The following is a 23,486-nucleotide window of genomic DNA, read 5'->3' on the forward strand; positions in this document are numbered from 1 at the left end:
TTTGGTCATAAAGGTATTAATTGTTTTAAATAGTTTTTAGCTAATAATGTTTGTGATGTCATACATGCTACAAAAGGCTTTTAAAGCTGACAAGACGTGGAGCAACCATGACCAGAGCGTTCCAGAGAGAAGGTGTCTCTCAAAATGCAGTGGCCCAGCTCGCTGCAATTGCAGTGCTGTACTTTGCGAACAGGAAGCAATTTAACAGAATCAGCTTCACACCAGGAAAATGAACAGAGTTCGCTTAAAAGTGTAGAGAGCTCATTTTTGGAGATTTTTGCATAAAGGTTGTATCAATGAAAAGGAAGGGTTCTTTTGTATGTTTCTTTGTTCAATAATGCTCCGGTTTACTGTTGGTAAAATGTAGAAGCAAAAACCTATACAGCACAATAAGCTTAGCTTATAATGCCAAAAAAAAAAAAAAAAAAAAAAAAAATATATATATATATATATATATATATATATATATATATATATATATATATATATATATATATATATATATATATATATATATATATATATATATGTATGTATATATATATATATATATGTTGAAATCAGATGCAAAAGCCTTTAAATTCCGACTAAATTCATTAATTTTTCTTTTCAGCTTAGTCCCTTTATTAGTCTGGAGTTGCTACAATGGAATAACCCAAGAGCTTATCCAGCACCATCCATGTTTTACACAACAGATTCCCTTCTAGCTGCAATGCATCACTGGGAAACATCCAAACACACACATATATATTTGAGCCTACTCAATTTACCTGTAGCACATGTCTTTGGATTTGTGGAGGAAACCAGAGCACCCGGAGGACACCCACACAAACCCAGGGAGAACATGCAAACTCCACACAGAAATGCCACCTGACCTATCTGAGGCTCGAGCCAACAACTTTCTTACTGTGAGGCGAACGTTCTACCCTCAGCGCCACCACATTGCCGGCAATTTAATTGTTATTCTAAAATTAGTTTTTTTTTCAGCCTACTGTTTGAAAGATAATGAAAAAATATTTGCCACAAAAATACTTAAATTGCAGAGCTGAGACTTAAAATATATATACATTTTAGAAAAAAAATGTATATGGTACCTGCATGGTGGTGCAGTGGGTAGCATGTTCGCCTCACAGCAAGAAGGTCACTAGTTCGAGCCTAAGCTAGGTCAGTTGGTGTTTCTGTGTGGAGTTTGCATGTTCTCCCCATGTTCGTGTGGGTTTCCTCTGGGTGCTCTGGTTTCCCTGACAAATCCAAAAACGTGATCAAGACAGCGGAAGGGCCACAGCACTTTAGAGTCATGCACACCAATCAGGTAAAAACCTGTCGACTATGCATGAGCTCAGAAAATGTGATGAAGGAACGCTCAGAATTCAGGTGCTTCAAATGTGACGAAAGGGGACATTTCGCAAGGACAGGTACAGCTGTGTTGGGCCCGGATTGAAAATTGGCCCTAATACCTGCAGGGAGCTTGTCATGCTGAGTTGGCTTTGTCCGCTTGATTGACAAACGCGGACACCTTGTTTTATCCCTGCAGGCCTAACTTCGCTGGTAAAGGCGCTTGTGGGGTTTCTGTAGTGTAGTGGTCATCATGTTTGCCCAGCATGCGAAGGGTCCTTGGTTAGAAACCAAGCAGAAACAGTGCTCTTGTTTTGTGCATGTGCCAGCAATGATCGTCAACAGGCACCCAATCAAAAATAGTTATCTGCTTGGTTTACCTGAAGGTTTCCGTAGTGTAGTGGTTATCACGTTCGCCTCACACGCGAAAGGTTCCCAGTTCGAAACTGGGCGTAAACAACCTCTTCCTTTTATGACAATTGTCAAATCAGGCTTCTGTTGAGTACTGATGTTCACTGAAAACATTCTTTCTGCAGAGCGGTGTGAGGCTAGAAGTTTGAATTCAACTCAGTGTTTACCTCCCCTTTACGAAAAAGGGCTATTTATTCCAAGTAATTTGTTTGTGCTCAGAGAATTTAGTGCTGGAGTAGGAGTTTCGTTTTCTTTAGAGAGAGGGATATTCACCGGGGTTCGGGTGTACTCTGAAGAGATGGGTGTTAGCTGTCGTTTGAAGGACACCAGTGTATCCGTAATCCGAGTGGGAATGGGAAGGTGATTCCATCAGCGTAGAACATTGAATGAAAACATTGTGGAAAGTGACTTTCCGTCTCTCTGCGCTGGCACCACAAGACAGTGCTCTCACCCTAACCGGAGGCTCCTGTGGTTATCACGATGGCTTTACAAGCGGAGGGTCTCCTGTTAGAAACTGGGCGGAAACATTCAGATTTGCTTTTACGCACATTCTCAATTGGCTCTCTGCTCACTGGATGATCCAGGATACAAGGGCATGGATCTGTCAAATGTCATGACTTGACGTTGTACGAGGATTTGACGAAAAAAATGCCCTGCAAACCTTAAAAAGCAACACCCTCCCAGGACAATTCTTTTTATCCCCTTTCAGTGCACTTGCATTAAAGCCCGCGTGATGCGGCACTTGGTCAGTGTTACTGTATCATTCGGACATGGGGGCGGAGAGTTAAAGAATTCAGCCTGAACGCACTGCCGCAGGCTCGGTTTTTCAGAAGTGGGATTCGAACCCAGGGGAGATTGCGACCTGAACGCAGCACCTTAGACCGCTCGGCCATCCTGACATGCAAACTTGGCAGGAGCTGTCTCCTGGGAGCCACACCGCAGTACCGTGACATGGAATCTGGTGCTTCACAGCTTGCCCAGCTCCGGCTGTCCAGCTCATTGGCGCTGCAGGCAGCTAATCTGTGCTCGCCTCCTGGGGCTGTGCCTAGTTTCAATAGCCAACACTTGACAGCTGTCATTGCTTACGGCCACACCACCCTGAGGGGGCTATAGAGCAAACAGGAAGTGAGTTGGCAGCAGTAAGGAGAGAAAGGCTCTCCCCATTTTGTTTGTCTACCTTTTTGTTTATTGACCTTGAGTGTTTTTGTTTGTTTTTATTTTTGTCTTTAAAAACCACCTAACAGCAGCATTTTGCTGACTGAAGGGTGGTTATGTAGTGTTTTATTTTTAATCATGGACAGATTCCCCGGCAACGACATGGAAATGAAGGGACTTGCAAGAAAGGATAAAAAAAATGGGCTGGATAATAGACGAAGAGATAAAGAAAATGGACTTGACAACAGACAAAGAGATAAATAAAATGAAGAGCCCGGCCAACAAAGAGGTGAGAAAGGTAAGGATAAGCAAGAGGTACAAAGAAGAGTATGCACAAAGGAAGCAACAGTAACTGTAGAAGTAGAAAATGTAAAAGATGCAAGAAGATTTGATATAACCAAAGCAGTCACGGAGCTGATTCGAGAAGGAAGAATGCTGGCGGTGAGACCCAAACAAACAAAGGGAGTATGAAGTAACAATGGAGACTGAAGATGACACCGAAATTTTAATAGACAATGGATTGACAATTAAAGGAGTGAAATCTGAAGTACGGAGGTTACAAAACAGAGACTATGTTGTTTCGTTCAAGCATCTCCCTGTTTACCTAGCAAATGAAGAAATTTTAAGCAAGCTAGAGAGATGGGGAGTTTTCCCCATATCTAAAATTAAAAGAAGATTGTATCCTGGCACAAACATAGAAGATGGAACAAGGTTTGTAAAAAACAGATTTCCGGAAGAGATGGTCTCCTTACCATACAGTACCAAAATCGAGACGGCGGAAGCGCCACAGCACTTTAGAGTCATGCACACCAATCAGGTAAAAACCTGTCGAAAATGTGATGAAGGAACGCCCAGAATTCAGGTGCTTCAAATGTGACGAAAGGGGACATTTCGCAAGGACCTGTACAGCTGTGTCGGGCCCGGATTGTAAATTGGCCCTAATACCTGCAGGGAGCTTGTCACGCTGAGTTGGCTTTGTCCGCTCGATTGACCAACGCGTACGCCTTGTTTTATCCTTGCAGGCCTAACTTCGCTGCTGAAAGCACTTGTGGGGTTTCTGTAGTGTAGTGGTCATCACGTTCGCCTAACACGCGAAAGGTCCTCGGTTTGAAACCGAGCAGAAACAGTGCTCTTCTTTTGGCGAGAAAATAATAGCATCCACTGCCGCACCAGCAATGATCGTCGACAGGCACCCAATCAAAAAGGGTTATCAGCTTGATTTGCCTGAAGGTTTCCGTAGTGTAGTGGTTATCACGTTCGCCTCACACGCGAAAGGTCCCCAGTTCGAAACTGGGCGGAAACAACCTCTGGCTTTTATGACAATTGTCAAATCAGGCTTCTGTTGAGTACTGACGTTCACTGAAAACATTCTTTCTGCAGAGCGGTGTGAGGCTAGAAGTTTGAATTCAGCTCAGTGTTTACCGCCCCTCGCGGTGTCGCAAACTTGCGTAGAATCTGATTTCTTTTAGCTTTGTGTTGTGCATGAGCAGGTGGCCAGTGCGTTTGCTGGCCCTTCACGGTGCAGACCGTACAAGACAGCTCTATAAAAAAAGACTATAAATACTTGAAGCAGCACTGGCCTAGTGGTTTCCGTAGTGTAGTGTTTATCATGTTTGCATTACACGCTAAAGGTCTCCTGTTCGAAACTGGGCGGAAGCATACAATTAGCGGACACTTTTGTCCAAAGCGACATACAATAGTGGAGGTATTCAACAAGACGAGGCAATGCATACGAAAAAGGGCTATTTATTCCAAGTAATTTGTTTGTGCTCAGAGAATTTAGTGCTGGAGTAGGAGTTTCGTTTTCTTTAGAGAGAGGGATATTGTAGTATTGTTAGTTGTTGTGTGGGAAGAAGAAGACAGGGTTGGCGATATCAGGTAAGCAATAAATTTTATTTTGCTTTTGCACACCACTTGCAAACTGTGTCTGTCTGTGTGTGTGTGTGTGTGCTCTCTCCTCTCCCGACTGATCCTCCCGTTCTCCTTAAAAAGGGAGTCTCTCCGGCCCAATCACTAGAAAGACAGGTGTTATTTATCATTTCTGATTGACCCGCTGATTAGCCGCCGGGCTCCTAGCATGCTCTCCCCCCTTATTGGGTGTTCGATCACGCTTACCCCTCCACATACCCCCACCGCCCGCCTTAGGCCGGGGAGCCGTCCAGCCTGCAGCCCCCCCCCCAGGTTGCAATAGCTGCATTCTTATCAATTTGGGGCTTCACCTGCCCGTGACTTAAGTGGAAGCCCAGATACCTTACCTCCACTCGCCCAATTGCGCACTTCCGTGGGTTGGCCGTGAGCCCGGCCCGTCTCAGCGCCGACAATACCGCCCTCAAATGTTGCATATGCCGCTGCCAGTTATTACTGTAAATGATGATATCATCTAGATAAGCAGCGGCATATGCTGTGTGAGGGCCGAGTATTTTGTCCATCAGGCACTGAAATGTCGCCGGTGCCCCAAACAGCCCGAACGAAAGTGTCACAAATTGGTGCAATCCAAACGGCGTAGTGAAGGCTGTTTTTTTGCGGGATATTGGAGATAAGGGGATCTGCCAATAGCCCTTCGTTAAATCCAATGTCGAGTAATATCGAGCAGCACCTAACCGGTCGAGCAACTCGTCAATACGCGGCATTGGATAAGCGTCGAATTTCGACACAGCATTCACCTTGCGATAATCCACACAGAACTGGACCGAGCCGTCCGTCTTAGGTACCAAGACAATCGGGCTGGCCCAGTCGCTGTGGGATTCTTCTACTACTCCCATTTTCAACATATCATTCAATTCTTCCTGAATCACTTTTTTCTTGTGTTCAGGTAGGCGATACGGCCGGGTCCTAACAACCACGCCCGGTTCGGTCTTGATATGTTGCTGAATCATGTTAGTACGACCGGGCAGGGGCGAAAACACGTCAGAGTATTCACGTTGGAGGTGCCGGATGTTGAGGGCTGGCTCGCTGAGAGATGATCGCCCCCGGTGACCAGAGTTCACGGCCGGAGCTCTCCGGCCCCAGGTCATCCTCGCTAGTAACAAGCGTAGCCAGCGCCACGTCCACCGGCTCCCTCCGCTGCTTAAGCAGATTAATGTGATAAATCTGACGCGAGTCAGCCCTGTCCGAACGAACCACCTCGTAATCGAGATCACTGACTCGTCGTGTGACCACAAACGGCCCTTGCCACTTGGCGAGTAATTTAGAGCTGGAAGTGGGTAGCAGTACAAGTACTTTATCTCCCTGTGGAAATTTACGGAGTTTAGTGCCCTTATCATATCGCCGGCGTTGGTCATCCTGAGCCTTAAGCAAATTCTCTGTAGAGAGCCGCCCCAGTGTGTGGAGTTTTGCTCTAAGGTCCAGGATATATTGAATTTTTACTTTTAGAAGGCTCATCCTCCCAAGCCTCTCTTACAACATCCAAAACCCCTCTGGGCTGTCTGCCGTAGAGAAGCTCGAAGGGGGAAAACCCCGTGGAGGCTTGGGGAACCTCCCGCACAGCAAATAATAAAGGCTCCAACCACTTATCCCAATTTTTCGCGTCCTCGTGATTGAATTTACGGATCTTTGATTTAAGCGTGCGATTAAATCTTTCCACCAGCCCGTCTGTTTGTGGGTGATAGACGCTCGTGCGAATAGATTTAATGCCCAATAATCCGTAAAGCTCGCGCATCGTGCGTGACATGAACGCGGTGCCTTGATCAGTGAGAATCTCCTTGGGGATTCCCACACGAGAGATGAGGCGAAACAGCGCCTCCGCAACGCTCTTTGCTGAGATGTTACGGAGCGTGACTGCTTCCGGGTAGCGGGTTGCATAATCCACCAGAATTAATGCAAACCGATGCCCGCGTGCAGATCGCTCTAATGGCCCGATGAGATCCATACCAAATCTCTCGAAGGGGATCTCCATAATTGGTAAAGGGCGCAACGGCGCTTTTGGGGTGGCCGGTGGATTTACCAGCTGACATTCACTGCACGCTGCGCACCATCTGCTGACGTCACCGTGAATGCCCGGCCAAAAGAATCGGGTCATGAGGCGATTTAGTGTGGCCGCCTGACCTAACTGTCCGGCCATAGGATTAGAATGAGCCGCCTGAAAAAGCATTTCCCGGCGGCTCTTAGGTACTAATAGCTGGGTTGTATCTTCTTTTGTCTGAGCGTCTTGGGTCACTCGATACACCCTATCATTAATCACCGCAAAATACGGATAGGAGAGGGGTCTATCAGGCTGGAGGATTTTCCCATCAATAACCTGCACTCTTTCGAGTGCATGTTTTAGCGTGTCATCACGCGACTGCTCCAGGGGAAAGTCTTTACACCGGGAAATTCCCAGCCCTTCCCCTGAGTCAGCGCGTGACGTCACCGCCTGGGATTCCCCCAGCTGAGCGACACGTCCCCTATCCGGCGATTTCTTCTTCCAAGAAGCACCTGCACATAAGACTCCCAATAATCTATTAAATCCAGGCCAATTAGTTCCCAGAATTAGCGGGTGTTTGAGGTGCGGGTTAACTGCTACCTCTACTCTATGTTTTTTCCCCCGAAATTGAATGTCTATTGCCGTTAGCGGGTAGTGAATTACGTCACCGTGCACACACCTTACCCTTACCGTGCAGCTCATATCCAATGCCGGGTCTTGAAGCAGGCTTTGGTGGATGGAAGTCTGGTTACACCCCGAATCCACCAAAGCTTGATATGTACCCCCTTTTATACTCACTGGTACCCGGTATAGCCCGTTGCGACCGGGGGCGACGATTGGCGTGGCGGGGACGCGAATCAGCGCACTCGCCTCCTTCACGGAGCAGATTTTTGGTGCGCTATCCTCGTGCCCGCGACGCGAATGCATCGGCCCGGACCTTCCCACTATACCCCCGGGGCCAGCAGGAGCAACCGATTGAACCGGAGAGAATCCTGGCAGTGTCTGGGTAACCGCCAGGGGTCGTTGCTCCACCCCTCTGCCCGAATGGGGCCCCGCCCCTCTTGGGACGTTTGGCAGATCCGCCATTGCGCACCGCCGTCTGGGTGCAGGTGTGGGCGGTCCCCGCAGTCTGGGCCTGGGAACAGGAAGAGAGAGAGAGAGGGGGAGAAGAGAGAGAGGTTATTTCGCCGACCCTGGACCTCGCCACCAGGTGATCCTCCGCCAGTCGGATGGCCGTCTCCAGATTGTCAGGCCGGTGGCACTGGACCCGCTCCGATGTTCGGGAGGGGAGGCGGGTGATGAATTGTTCCAGCACCACGGCATCCACCAGTTGGGCTGTGGTTCGGCCATCCTGTACCAGCCATCTGCAGCAGGCGTCACGGAGCTGCTGGGCGAACGCAAAGGGCCGGCCGCCTTCAGCCAAAACCAGCGATCGGAAGAGCTGACGTTGCTCCTCCGGGTTGCGGCCGGCCCGCTGGAGAATAGCTCGCTTTAGATGAGCATATTCCAGGAGATTCTGGGTCGGTAGCTGTTGTGCTGCGATCTGGCCTTCGCCCGAAAGCAGCGGGATGACTCTTACCGGCCACTCGGCCCGCGGCCAGCCACACGCCTTCGCCATCTTCTCGAAAAGGTCGAGAAACACTTCCGGGTCATCCTCCGGCACCATTTTCTGTAAGGCGATGGGAGGGTGGGCGGCAGATGTCGGAGCGGGCCGGATCCCCTGGGACAGCAGACTCCGGATTTGCTCGCGGTCTTCCCGCTGGGCCTCCATGAGGACTTGGAAATGTTGTTCCTGGATGTTCTTTAGTTCCACCAGCGTCTCATGTTGTTGTTGGTGGAGGACCGAGAGGGCCTGGATAGCTTCCGCAAATGGCATTCTTGACGGAGTGGTCATTCTGGCAGTGAGGCTCTTCTCCTTCCCCGGATTTCGGCACCACTGTAGTATAGTTCGTTGTTGTGTGGGAAGAAGAAGACAGGGTCGGCGATATCAGGTAAGCAATATATTTTATTTTGCTACTTTGCACACCACTTGCAAACTGTGTCTGTATATGTGTGTGTGTGTGCTCTCTCCTCTCCCGACTGCTCCTCCCGTTCTCCTTAAGAAGGGAGTCTCTCCGGCCCAATCACTAGAAAGACAGGTGTTATTTATCATTTCTGATTGACCCGCTGATTAGCCGCCGGGCTCCTAGCATGCTCTCCCCCCTGATTGGGTGTTCGATCACGCTTACCTCTCCACACCCATACTACCATTACAAAATTAACATCACTTCAGACATCCGCAAACTATTCAGGACATTTTATACCCTGCTCTGTCCACCTCCACCAACTCCCTATCAGCTGGCCTCCTTCTTTACACACACACACACACACACACACACACACACACACAAAAACATTTAAATCAGCAGTCTACTTCCAACCAAATCCAACCTAAATCTCCATCAAACAATACCCTCTGAAGAAAAAGACAACCTCTTCCTTCACTCCACACTGGCACATTCCCAAACACTTTTAAGCAGATGTAACGGAGGCCAGCTAGTGAACTGCTTACTCATCTGCATACATCACCTTCCCTTCAACTCCACACAATTAATACAATTCCTCAATCGAGCTGGGATCATCCACCATAACCCCATGTAGTTCCGTAAGAAATCTTAGGGTGATACTGGATGATCAGTTTTCCTTCAAAGAGAACATTGCTAACACAGCTCCATCATGCAGAGCTGCACTTTTCAACATCAGAAAAATCAGAATTCTCTTAACAGATAATGCAGCACAAATTTTAGTGCAAACTCTTGTCATTTCAAGGCTGGACCCCGACAGTTCTCTTCTAGCTGGATTCCCATCCTGCACCCTTAATCCTCTACAGATGCTCCAGAACGCTGCAGCTCATTTGGTCTTCAATGAGAGCCCATGTAACTCCTCTCTTTATCTCTCTGCATTGGTTACCACTCGAGGCTCATATCAAGTTCAAATCACTGGCTCTGCACCCACTCACCCTCCAAAACCTTTTCATTGACTGTTTCATGCTAGAGGAATGTCTTCTTGTAACATTTGGTGTACAATAGAGACAAACTTACAAGATATTTTACTACATGAAATTACCAAGCAGTCTGTTAATGACTTACACTGAGCATAATGGTATGGGGCGTGGGCCTGCCCTCCATGGCAACTGCTCATTGGAAGACAGTGCCATTGGGATGGAGCAAACCAGATTACTTAAAGAGCCCATATTATGGGTTTTTGAAAATTCCCCTCCATGTAGTGTGTAACACAGCTCTAAGTGAAGTGAAGTATCCAGCTAAGGCTTAAATCTGTAAGAATACAGTGTTTAAAACAGTTGATTCATCTATAAAAGAGTCGACTCATAGTGCTTCAAACGAGTCGCCTTGATACCGATTCATTAGGTGTTTCGCCATGACGTACGAACGAAACCAAGTTATTCACGTGCACGCGCAAACCCGGGAGATTTCAAACCTGAGGCCCCGCCCTCTGACGCAGAAACCCAGACACACACACATACACACCCACAAACACACGCACACAAACATGCCGGTCGATTGAAGTCACACTGCAGATGGACATTATCGATTCTCTACCCAGAGATGAAACCTCAGCATTATAACCAAGCAGTTGGAAACTTCTGGAAACTACAGGCTACAAAGAATACTTCATCTGCGTTTGTTAAAGTAAGGATCAGTAAAGAATAACTTACTAATGGACGTCAGGATGAGTTTCTTCCTCCATTTCTCAAATGTAAGTACGTGCGATTAAAGTTGCCTCGTTGACTCTAGCTTGCAAATGTATTTAGTTGTGATTTGTTACTTGTAACCGCGTGTACTGTATCAGGTTAACTGGCTATATTCTCTTATCGCGTGCAAAGTCACGTTAAAAACGCGACGCGTGCTGTTTGTTTACGGAGCTCCGTGGTAGAGGTCCCAGATTTCTGTGGCGCGGGAATAAATTTCCGAATCAATTGCGGGAGCGGTCGGTAACAGGTTTAATTTGGGACGGGGGCGGGCTGTCTAGCAATATCGTGGATATTACTATGCGAATGAGACAGAGCTTTGCCTGCCTGTGTGTCTGCTTGGCGCTTGTGTGTATGTGTTAGTGCGCGCGTATGAGAGAGAGAGAGAGAGAGAGAGAGCTCTGTCTGGCTGTCTCTGGACTGTTTAGCTGGGTGATTTTCGGTTATGTTCTCCCCCGCTCTTTAGCGGGATCGGGCGCGGCGGGCAGAAAACGGGGCGGTTCGGGCACCGGGACAAGAAATTCTAAATATAAGCGGGAGCGGTCGGGTAAAATCCAGCTAAAATCCACGCCTACACTATGGAGCGCGTATGAACTGTGATTACTTTTATATTGCTGATTAGCTATTGGGCATTTCATTCTCTGACTGAAGGCAGTCGACCAATCGTGACAGACTGTCATCGGTCCAATCAGCGCAGATTAGCTTCGCGCTAAGGAGGGGTTTGGGAACAAATGAATCACTGGACGATTCATACAGGAGTCGCTGGGATAATTAGGTAAAAATAAATGCAGATTATAAGACCATGAAAGTGTTTTTTGATTTTGCATGCATATTAGACTGTTGTTGGAGACCCTTACAACCAAGATATGACCCTATTTCATGTATAATATGGGCTCTTTAAAAACTGCAACAGTAAAACTTTGCTTTTTGCATTAGCTCACTCATGCTCGCTGCTACTCTCTGCCCCCTCTCGCCTTGCTTTCAGACACTGCACAGCCACTCAAACGGTCGCAAAAAACTTTCCATGCAACCTCTTAAACTTTAGGAACCGCCGAAACTGCAAAAAAAAAAAAAAAACTTCTGCAAACCAACTCTCGGCAAAGTCTGTCACCCCGGTAACCCAGACAACCTCTACTCACAAGCGAGTGAATCCCAAGGACTTCACTGAAGCTGAGTCAGCAATCCATCAGGAACGGCGTGTTTTGTCGAGGCCAGTCGGCGAAGAAAACTCAAACAAATGTTGTCTCTTGGTGCTGTGGTGCAAATTGATCTTAAGCAGTTAAAGATAAGTCAAATCTTTGCTTTTGTGGTTTCTTAGGTGTGATTCTAAGATATATTAAAAAGAGATAAAAATTAATTTGGGACGGTTGTCAATTCATTTTGCACAATTACCAGAATTGAGAACCACTGCTCTGAGGTACTCAAAATAACAAACTATCATAATCAAAATGAATTGCCTTCCTAAAGTTACTTCTCTACTTCAGTATATCCCTGCAAATATTTCTTTACAATATTTAAAACAGTTTGGTAATTTAGTCAATTAATTTCTCTGGAACAATAAGCATCCTAGGTTGCCTAGTAGAATATTGCAGCAGCCAGTTGATAAAAAGGGTTGTGGCATCCTGGCAATTATTTTATTATTACACCTTCAGGCTGAGACATATCACTCACTAGTCCATGCCTCCTGAGATAGCTCCATCTCTGTTTATGGTTAAACAAGCCATCCTACTTTCCCTTCCACCACTACAGTATATATCCATCCATCTATTTATTTATTTATTTATTTTTGTAAATGTGTCATTTTTAAGGCTGATCTCAAAAATATAATAATTTTTACTGACAGAATTTTAGGTGCAGGCTAGGACTGTCTCTGCCATTTGCAAGTAATGTTGTCCTTTTGGCTTCATAGGACATGGACCCTCAACATGCAGTGGGCGATTTGCTGCTGAGTGTGACTTAGCAGGGAAAGAAACAGCACCTGTATGTCAGAAACCATGGCGCTTGATGAAAAAGGTGTCCATCTCCAGATTAGAGGAGAGTCCTTACCCCAAATGAAGTTCAAGCAGTGGCGTTGAAAGAGGGGGGGGGGGGGGGGGGGGGTGGGTGGGAGGTGTATAACATTTAATTTGTTATCTAAGTACTGAATATTTCGTCGTACATCACGCACATTCCACCTCACGCAGTGTTTGTGTCGGGTCAGCTGTTCAGCAGTACCTGTATCTACCGGCAAGTAGGAGTGGCACTGTTGTCACATGATGTTTAAAAAAATTCCGCCACTGCACTTCATTTATTCATTATTTTGAAGAGCTGAAGTTGATGAGGTAACTCTTTCGCGAAACTGAATAGTTCTAACTAATGAAGCTTAACATTTGTTTCCACAGTATAAAATGTGTGTAGTTTTGGTGAAATAAAATAACTGTAATGGATAAAATGTGCATCATATCAATGCATACATGCAAATTAGTCAGAAAAACGTAAATTGTTCTAGCTTTCTAGATATGATATAGATATCTAGGCATATTTATCTAGATATGATATAGCCAGTCACATCTGTTTCTGTAATAGTTAAATCACAGTGAGCCCATGGATCTAGCATATTGTATAGCTACATTCTACTTTAACATGCTGTCAGTTAGCAGGGGATTATAAATCGACTTTCTTATGAAAATACCTGAGATGGCTGGAAGAAGACATACAGTTGTAGTCTGATTAGCCCCAGTTAAATTATTAGCCCCTTGTTCATTTTTTTCCCCTAATTTCTGTTTAACGGAGAGCAGATTTTTTCAACACATTTCTAAACATAATAGTGTTAATAACTCATCTCTAATAACTGATTTGTTTTATCTTTGCCATGATGACAGTAAATAATATATGCCTAGACATTTTTCAAGACACTTCTATACAGCTTAAAGGCATTTTTAAAGGCAGGTTAGGGTAATTAGGCAAGTTATTGTAGAATGATGGTTTGTTCTGTAGACTATCAGAAAAAAAATTAGCTTAAAGGGGCTAATAATTTTGACCCTAAAAGTTTTTTTTTTTTTAAATGTAATACTGCTTTTATTCTAGCTGAAATAAAACGAATAAGAATTTCTTCAAAAGAAAAAATATTCTCAGACACACTGTGGAAATTTCCTTGCTCTGTTAAACATAATTTGGGAAATATTTAAAAAAGAAAATAAAATTCAAAGGGGAATAATAATTCTGACTTCAACTGTATAAACATTTATTATCGCAGTCGCGTAAATGATTAGTTAAAGCCTTTTTATGTTTATTCAGATCTTATTCTCATTCAACTACAGCAATAGCTGATGCCTTCATCCATATTAAGGATTTCCTGGACTGTTCTACTACTTCTGTGAGGCATATCTGGAATTTCTGCTCAATGAATGAATGAAACAGGCATTTAAAGTGCTACAATGCCCACATCACCTTATTTTGAGGAAAACTGAAAAAAATCTACCTCAAAAGAAATTTGAAGTAAACATATTTCTAGCATATAAATCTTTATTTTTATTTTTGTACTATTTTTGATACATTTTTTATTATGTCAAAAATAGTAGCCTATTGAATATCAATATTTTGTGAGGTATTGAATTTAGAAATTCCAGTATCTTGACAACACTACACCTTAGTTAATTTGTTTGTAGCTTTGTATCACATTGGATAACAACTCACGATATAAAATAAATCATGTTTTTTAGATTTGAAGACATGCAGACAATTACATTTTCAAAAATAAATGAGAAGTGAGATAATAAATTTTTTTTTTCTTTTTGGTGTTACAAGTCACAAAGCTTCAAAATTTATTGCTAAAAGTCAACTCAAAAGCCTATTTATTATTAAACCATTTATAAATCTATTATAAAAGTAGATTGCCTTATAAAAGTGGTGGTATTTTAGCGGGGTGAATTAGAACATAATTTTTTAATGGGGGGGGGGTGGATTGGGGGGTCTTTGGGGCTAAGCCCCTTATCCCTTTCGACCCTAGCAATGCCCCTGAGTTCAAGAATCTTTTGGGTTTTTTATTTTTATGAGCAATGAAATGTGAGATTTAAAGATGAATCAGTGCAGCGGCAGCAGTTATGCAGTTGATTTGATTGTCTGTTGTGTTGATGGAGCTGAGTTGAAAGGCAGTGTTCTCAGTTTACTGCTCAATCTAGGTTCCTACTCTCACCTATAGGTATGACTGAAAGGACAAGATCTCGGACACAACTGGACACATTTTACAAAAAGTGTTATGCTTGTTTGAGTTGCAGAATAAAAGAGAGATGAGCCAACAAAATAGCCTGAATGCAAATTATTTATTATAAAATGTAACTCGTAGAACAATCAATCAAAGCAACCAACAAATGTCTAGGGATAATAATGAATTTAAAGAACATAGGATATAAATCACAACAACACATAAGGTTAAAGGGTCAATGAGATGGCAGGTCTTGACATGATGACTCCGGAGTAGCCACAGCGACCTGGAGTAGCTAGCATAACAACTTTTATTTATCCATTAATGAGTAATGCAGGCATCCAATCAGGATTTACCACATACTCCAATCTGGGAGTTTTGGGATCATCACAGTATATAAATGTTGTAAGACTGAATACCTGTTGCTCTGCCTAAATCATAAAATATTCATCAAGTTTGTATTCTACTCAAAAAAAGTAAATCTAGTGAACTAGAAAAAATCTTGAACCTAAAAGTAAAGAAACTTCACTAATAAAAGATTCAACACAGGACAAATGAATGGACTTTCCCAGTCATGTTTCTCATTTAGGGAGTCACACAGAGAATATCATCCAAAACAACACTAGCTACATGAATACACTGGAGAGTGGAGTACAGATGCATCCAATCCTCTTTTGTTTTCAGATGTGTTACAGATTAAACCTCTTGTCACAGTGTGAACACTTGTACGGTCTCTCCAGTGTGAATCGTCTAGAGCAGTTTTAATTTGAGCTGTAAGAAAAGTCTTCTCACACTTAAGCACATATACTTTTTCACACCAGTGTGGATCTTCATGCGTTCATTAAGGTTTGCTAATCTGTTGAAACTCTTCCCACATTGGGTGCATGTGAATGGTTTCTCTCTAGTGTGGGTCTTTATGTGTTTAAGGTCTGATAAGTTGCTGAAACTCATCCCACACTAGAGTTTGAGCATGCAAAATTCTGTTGTACAACGCTGTGAAAAGGGGTGGGATTAAACAACATGATTAGACATAAATGGTTTATCTCCGGTGTGTCTCATCATGTGTCGATTAAGGGATGATGAGTGGCTGAAACTCCTCCCACACTGAGTGCATGTGAATGGTTTCTCTCCAGTGTGGATCCTCATGTGTAAATTAAGGTGTGATAAGAAGTTAAAACTCTTCCCACACTGAGTGCAAGTAAATGGTTTCTCTCCAGTGTGGCTCATCATATGTAGATTAAGGTTTGATGATTGGCTGAAACTCTTCCCACACTGAGTGCATGTAAATGGTTTCTCTCCAGAGTGGATTCTCGAGTGTTGATTAAGGTGTGGTTTGCAGTTAAAACTCTTCCCACACTGAGTGCAAGTAAATGGTTTCTCTCCAGTGTGGATCTTCATGTGTTGATTAAGAGAGGATGATTGGCTAAAACTCTTTCCACACTGAGTACATGTGAATGGTTTTTCTCCAGTGTGGATTCTCACGTGTTGATTAAGGGATGTTGATTGGCTAAAACTCTTCCCACACTGAGTGCATGTGAATGGTTTCTCTCCAGTGTGGATCTTCATGTGTTTATTAAGGAGTGATAAGCAGTTAAAACTCTTCCCACACTGAGTGCATGTGAATGGTTTTTCTCCAGTGTGGATCCTCATGTGTTGATTAAGGGATGATGATTGGCTGAAACTCTTTCCACACTGAGTGCAGGTGAAACAATTCTCGTCTCTCCTTTTCAAAATACCATCAGTCTGTAAATGAGTTTTTTCCTCAATTTTGACATGATGTTCCTCCTCTTTACTCTCCTCATTCTCTTCAATTGGGTCTGAAATAAATAAATAAAACATTAGTTTTCATTAAGTCTTAAATACTCTCATTAAAAAATAAAAAGTGAAAAGACACTGGAAACATTGGCTACACACACTGTAATTTTTATGCACATTAAATGTAAAATATAAAAGATCATGTTTTGTTCAGCCCATTAACATGTACACATTTAAGCAGGTTTAATTAATCTTTATTTATCTAGTGCTTTTACAATATAAATTGTGTCAAAGCCGCTTAACATAGAAATTATAGTAAATTGAAACCGTGTCAGTCCAGTTTTCAGAGTTCCTTACATAATTGATCATAAAAGTAATTTTGGTCATTGATAAGACAAAGATTTGAAAGCTGTAAATAGCCTATTTTTATTCCTATATATTCATAATAACAAAATCTTTTTTCTAAAATTTTTAAAGCAGACAGGAAATACTTGTTCATTCTTTGCCTGAGTGGTAAATGCATCAGAAAAAATGTTCTGGGGTAAAAGCTGAACAAACAGCTGAATATTTGCCTCCCAGACATGAGACACACCTGTACAGCATCTGCATAAAGGCTGAAATGTGCACCTTTCCCATTGTGTGCTGTTGGGTCTTTTTCATCAATTCTGGGGTGATTTTGAGGCTTAGCTTGGAAAAAAAAACTTTCTCTGTTTAAGCAAATGAACTGATATTTAGGGACATCTTATTTTGACATATTCTGGGAAAATGCTTTGAAAAAAAAAAAAACAATACACTCTGGGCAAATTTACTCTTTTCATTATATTCATGGCTGTTTTTTCTCTGTTGGCCTCTATTATTAAAACATTTTTTTGATTGTAAAGCCTTGACAGCATATAATCATGCATTTATGATTGTTGGTATTTCCTGTGACGACAGTCAACATTGTTTAATTTGTCTCCACCCATGGGACGGCTAAAAGGAAATGGGTAAGAGTATAAAAGAAGAGGAGAGTTGAAGAGGCCAGCATTATGTGGTGTGCTGAAGAAAGAGAAGTTGACTGAACTGTTGCATTGTGGGGACAAGTAGAGCAGGGGTGGCCGGCCGGTCAGAATCGGCAGGCTAGCGCAGAAGCTCAATTGAATATACTGGGGTAAAATAAATGCTGATATTACAGAGACATGGCGGGGAAAAATGTAATGTAATGCAGTGCTTCTTGTACAATCTGAGACCCACTTTATATCAGATATCACTCAAGCAGTGGAGATTGCTGATTTCTAAAGAAAGCAGACCTTAAACACGCAAATTTTTGCTTTGGCATACCGGAAGCGCTTAACCCAGGTTACTGGCAAATTAAAAGTCCTATTAGCATGCTTCTCCATATACACTATTATTGCACAGTCAATTTACACAAACTGACTATAGAAACACTATTCTGGTTTTCCAACATCTGAAGATGTACCTGAAATGTACCTGTCAGCCTAATTACAGAAATCCTTGCCTATTATTCTTTATTGGCCAGACGCCTGAGTCTTCTCAGGTGAAAAAAACAAACCTGCCATCCCACAAACATTGAATATTAGAATTGTTTTCACATCTTTAACTCGAGGACCTTAAGTACACCATCTGAGGCTCTGCAAAAAGTTTTATGAGGTTTGGCAGCCTTTCCTATCCCACATTAAACGCTCAGGGGTTATTATATCCTATGTGAGAGTTTATCCCTAATTTCTTAATTTGTTTTATCTGTTTTATTTATTTATTTGACTTATTTGACTTATTTATTTTTCTCTTTCTCCCTTTTTCTTTATGGGTGTAAGTATTTCTGTATCTTTGTACCGTTTTAATTTTTTGTTCAATACGTGTGTTGTGGAAAAATTTAAGACTTTTGAAAAATAAATAAAAATATTTGAATAATAAGAATGTAAGCAGTACTAAAAATAGTTTTTAGAACTAGTAATAATCCCATGAATCTAGTTACAGTGCATGTCCCTGTCAAAGGTCTGTGAATTTAAGCTTATTATTCACTAAAGAAGGACAAGCCATTCTCGTAAGTGACTTTGTTCTTTGTGTGACTGAAATGTAAGCAATAGCTGTGTTTCCATCCAAAATGCAAATTAAATTTATTTGCAAAACTGGAATATCACATAAAAGATGTGCGAATAAAGCAGCGTTTCCATCCGATGAATCAAAGAGAACAAAATCGTCACTTCCTAATTAACTGGCGCCAAATATCAACAGTAAAAACAGAACTCACAGTGGTAGAAGACGCTACATAAATCTTTTTTGTACTTAATAAATGACTTTCACCTCAGAGGATAATGCCGACACACAATGAACACGTGGTGACGTTTGAAGCCATGAGACGTTTGAAAAACGTTGAGGTGGTATACCTTAAAAAGGGGTATCGTCCCATGCCTAAGCAGCATAACACTTTTAAGATCTAAAAATTAATTATTTAAAAAAAAGTCTCAAGCAAAAATATTCCAATAGCGCCGCCTGCTGGTACATGAAGAATATGGTTAATACTGATGAACTTCACACTTAAATGTTTGCATATCATCAGCATGCTGATTTTCTTCATTTCTTAAGCAGTAAAAGATATTTTTAAACTAGCTTGTTGGCCAGTTGTAGTCAGTGCAATGCTAAACATTATCTTTTAGTCTCATGTCATCCCAACATCATCATATAGTTTAGAACACTGTACAATGTTTTATAATAATTAATTGTTTTAGTGTCCATTTCATTCAGCATATTTCAAATTAAGGGCATCCACGTTTTCTGACATACTTTTAATCGTGGTCTCTGCAGGTTTCACCAAGTTAAATTTAAGATGTTTTAAGACATATTTAAGACCATTATGAATGAAATTTTAGACTAAGGAATTTTTCAAATGTCCCAGATGAAAAAGATTTGTATTTGTCCTCTCAAAAAATAGTATAATTTAATGCATTTAATAATAAAATAATTATTGAATAATAATAATATTTAAATATTTTTTTTATTTCTTAGCAAAAGATCTTAAATATTGTGTAAAAACAAGAGAGCTCTACTTGTATCCACACACTTTTTTCTAAAATAAACTTTCTTTAAAATAAAAAAACAAATGAGCAAATGTTTTTAAAGTTTTAAAACTATAATAAACTAAATCTATGCGCAACAATCTGTCCAGGTCGATGTCCTCAGCAGTAAATCCATGGAGCACGTTTAAACAAATGTTATTGTAGACAAAATAATTAAACTATTATAATAAATAGAGTTAAAATGACCTTTTTGAATAAAAAGTTAAACATTTATTGAGATAAATTGTTGGTGATTGTATGGGTTTTGGCCAGATTGGGTAACAAAACATGAACAAAGAAAAATAAAGACTTGTATAAAAAGGATTTAAGACCTACAACACAACATTTCAGTAAATTTAAGACTTTTTAAGGCCTAAAATTTTAGATTTTGAAATTTAAGACATTTTAAGACACTGCAGGTTTTAAATAGGGAATAGCCCTGGTAATTAGTTAATATAATTATGATGTCATTCTAACTCAGTTACTATCTGTGAGAACTAGTAACAACTACTAGAAACAACTTTAAACCCAAAAAGTTGATTAAAAAAAGGGGAATTGTGATCAACGTGACATATGCAAATGGAAAGTACTAAGCCAACACCATCACTGTAATAGCAGACATCTTTAATGAGAATAGAATAGGTCAAATATTGTCAGCTCAGACAAACTTTTTAAATTGATTGTTTTTTATTTATTTTATATAGCGCCAGTGCTAATGGACGCTTTACAAACAGTAGGAGAACAAGAAATGCAATAACCTTAAGAAGGTAGAGAAAATGGGAGACTATTAAAACAGAAAAAGAATGACACGAGAACAAGTATGAAAGAAACTCATTCCTATCTTTAAATAAGTGCTTATGTGCATCTAGGAGAACTAGGCAGCACACCCAGGGCTGCAAGATGGATTTAATTTAGTGTTCTTATTATTAAAATATATCTAAATGAGGATCAAATGACTGAGTTGGTTTTTGAGAATGAAAACCAACCTGTTAGTTCCTGCAGATCTTCCTGTTTGACTGTGAATGTTTCTTCAATCTTCACATCTTCACTCTCCTCTTTAATGAACGCCATCTTTATAACAGTGTGGAGATCAGTCGCTTCAGCAGGAGTTTTTCTCTGTGTTTGGACACTTTATTCTGTTTAAAATGAACAAAACAATGAACAGAAACAAACTTATCTTTAACATTTGCTTTAACAGTTTCTTTATATGAGAGTAATTAACAAAAACAAATCAGGTAAGTCTGAGCTAGAAACAATAGCCACAAATGAGCTGATTAAAACTAGTGACGTAACTACATGTCAGGATAAAAACAATATTTATAAACAAACAAACAAAAAACTGAATAGTTGTAAAGAAGCTTTTAAAAATGACTGAAGAACTTAATACAATGTTGAACAATGCATCCACACATATTTACATTTTATAATGTTAGCATTCAGATATTATTTGAGTGTAAATTTAAAATGTGCAACTCACCTTTTCTGTCTTCAATGAAGAAGTGGGATAAAAAAGGCCTCCGTGGGTTTTTCTTTGTAGGTTGTTGTTGGTAATAATCCCAATGTAGAAATCGTAGTTTGTCCTCCAAAGTTGTTCTCTTACAGCTAAATCAGATAATGAATCATCCGTTAGAAACACGGAATATATAGATGCAACCTGCTGAGCTACTGGATCTGGAATGTGATTGGATAAGACTCAATTGGCCCCCATTAAAGCTGGTATAGAGATGCAAATGAAATGAGCAGTGGGGAGCAGTGAAGACTCAAGACACATACAGTGGGGGATGGGAAGTTCAGCAGCTTTACAAACCAGTTTTACAGAGAAATAATGATGTATTGGGAAAATAAGTTGACTTTAGCCATCATCATTTGTTTTGTTGCTGTTGTTTTATAGGACTATTGATAGAAGCTTTTTTTATTTTGGCTGCTGTTTTTGTAGTTAATGCTGATACACTTATGTTGAGGTATTTTGATTTGAAACACATTTTAATTGTTTTTTTTCCCAAGCTGTTTTTTGTTTAAAGATGCAAATGAGCATTGAAGACTTAAACCACACTGATGTCTCAACACACACAACTAAATTCACTTATATAATAATTATGTAAGTCTTATACTATTATACTGTGATATATCATTATTCGTTATAAGAAACAATTTCTAATCTTCACGGTGAGGTTTTATTTGTGTTAAGTTCAGTCAATATATTAATATTAGCAATGTTTTAGTCATTTATTTATCACTGAACTTGTTCTTTATGTGAGTTTAGAGTCCTTTACTTCTCCTAAAGCACATGCAGCTCATTACTGCTTCCTGTAAACTGTCAACACACTCTTAACAGATCAATTATTTCTTTCCAAAAGTGTCTATAAATTTTTATGATCAAAATGTAACTTGTTTCTGTGCCATTTTTTTTCTTTCCTTCATTTTTTAGTTGAACAGAACACGTGTGAGCAGCTCATCTTTCTCGAAAGCCTCTTATTCACCTGATATGGAGAAGCACTTTAGCAGCATCTAGACCAGCAGCCTGTAAGTACATTTAAGATTTGTTTCAGTTGTTGTGTATGGTTTGAGGACTTGTTTCCAGCTGTTTGTGTAAAGTTGCAGGACATTTAAACTTGCTTTCAGTTGTGTATAATACTAGAAGTTGTTTAGCCACTGTTTCCTTGGTTACTATAAGAGCTTGTGTAGCGAACGCAGACGCGGTTTCGCGTCGTCCGCCTCAGTTTCGGCCCTTGTTTTGACTCTCGAGGCGTGTCCAGCTGAATTCAATCAGCTAGTGCTTTGGGGTTATATAAACAACTAGTTCACCGCGGCAGCAGTCGCGGCAGCCTCGTGTGAAGACCGCCTCGTGTGAAGACCGACGAGGGTAAAGACCACGACTCTACCTGACCGACGAGGGTAAAGACCATCGACTCTACCTGACCGACGAGGGTAAAGACCATCGACTCTACCTGCGCGACTCGGGTAAAGACCATCGACTCTACCTGACCGACGAGGGTAAAGACCATCGACTCTACCTGCGCGACTCCACCGAGCAAAGACACCGACAAAGCACTTGAGTACTTTACTGTATTGTTTTACTTTACACTTATTTTTTGTTGTCAGTGCACTTTTATTATGTGTTTTCTAATTCCTGTTGTTACTAACACTCGCAAAACACGGGAGGTACGCTGCAGGCGTAATCCTCACAGCCTTCGTTCAATACATGTATCTACTATTTCACAACTCTCTCTCTCCGTGGGCCTCTGGAACTGTCAATCAGCTGTTAACAAGGCTGATTTTATTACCTCCATAGCTACATATTCTGACTATAATCTCATGGCTCTAACTGAGACCTGGTTGAGGCCGGAGGACACTGCTACACATGCAGCTCTTTCTGCTAATTTCTCTTTTTCCCACACTCCTCGTCAGACAGGGAGAGGGGGTGGGACTGGACTACTAATTTCCAAAGAATGGAAATTTACTCTGATACCGTCCCTGCCAACAATCAGCTCCTTTGAATTCCATGCAGTCACCATTATCCACCCCTTCTACATAAATGTGGTTGTCATCTACCGCCCACCAGGTAAATTAGGTCACTTCCTAGATGAACTGGATGTTCTTCTCTCATCTTTTTCTAATTTTGCCACTCCCTTATTGGTGCTAGGTGACTTCAACATTTACGTTGACAAACCGCAAGCTGCAGACTTTTAGACTTTGCTTGCCTCTTTTGACCTAAAAAGAGCACCTACTTCTGCTACCCACAAATCAGGTAATCAGCTAGACCTTATTTACACACGACACTGCTTCACTGATCAAACAATAGTAACTCCACTACAAATATCTGATCATTTCCTTCTGTCTCTCAACATCCACATTACTCCTGAGCCGCCACACACTCCAACACTGGTTACCTTTCGCAGAAACCTACGATCTCTCTCACCCAATAGACTATCCACCATTGTT

At 41.5% G+C, this 23,486-nt stretch overlaps 1 protein-coding gene and 2 non-coding genes across 3 annotated transcripts; 2 read left to right on the forward strand and 1 right to left on the reverse strand.

Moving 5' to 3' along the window:
• Nucleotides 1–1,565: 1,565 nt before the first annotated feature.
• trnaa-agc (transfer RNA alanine (anticodon AGC)) lies at nt 1,566–1,638 on the forward strand. The gene has a single exon. It is a non-coding gene; the product is annotated as a tRNA-Ala (tRNA).
• Nucleotides 1,639–4,131: 2,493 nt separating this feature from the next.
• trnav-cac (transfer RNA valine (anticodon CAC)) lies at nt 4,132–4,204 on the forward strand. The gene has a single exon. It is a non-coding gene; the product is annotated as a tRNA-Val (tRNA).
• A 10,628-nt stretch (nt 4,205–14,832) lies between these two features.
• Nucleotides 14,833–21,160, reverse strand: LOC141381683 (uncharacterized). Its single transcript, XM_087249353.1, has 3 exons — nt 21,022–21,160; nt 20,531–20,680; nt 14,833–16,550 (listed from the first exon to the last, which is right to left on the reverse strand). The coding sequence occupies exons 2-3, from the start codon at nt 20,613–20,615 to the stop codon at nt 15,745–15,747; spliced, it is 891 nt and encodes a 296-aa protein (XP_087105479.1). The 5' UTR covers nt 20,616–20,680; nt 21,022–21,160; the 3' UTR covers nt 14,833–15,744.
• Nucleotides 21,161–23,486: the final 2,326 nt, after the last annotated feature.

This window comes from Danio rerio, chromosome 4 (assembly GCF_052040795.2).
Source record: "Danio rerio strain M-AB ecotype USA chromosome 4, GRCz13ab, whole genome shotgun sequence".
NCBI classification, from domain to species: domain Eukaryota; kingdom Metazoa; phylum Chordata; class Actinopteri; order Cypriniformes; family Danionidae; genus Danio; species Danio rerio.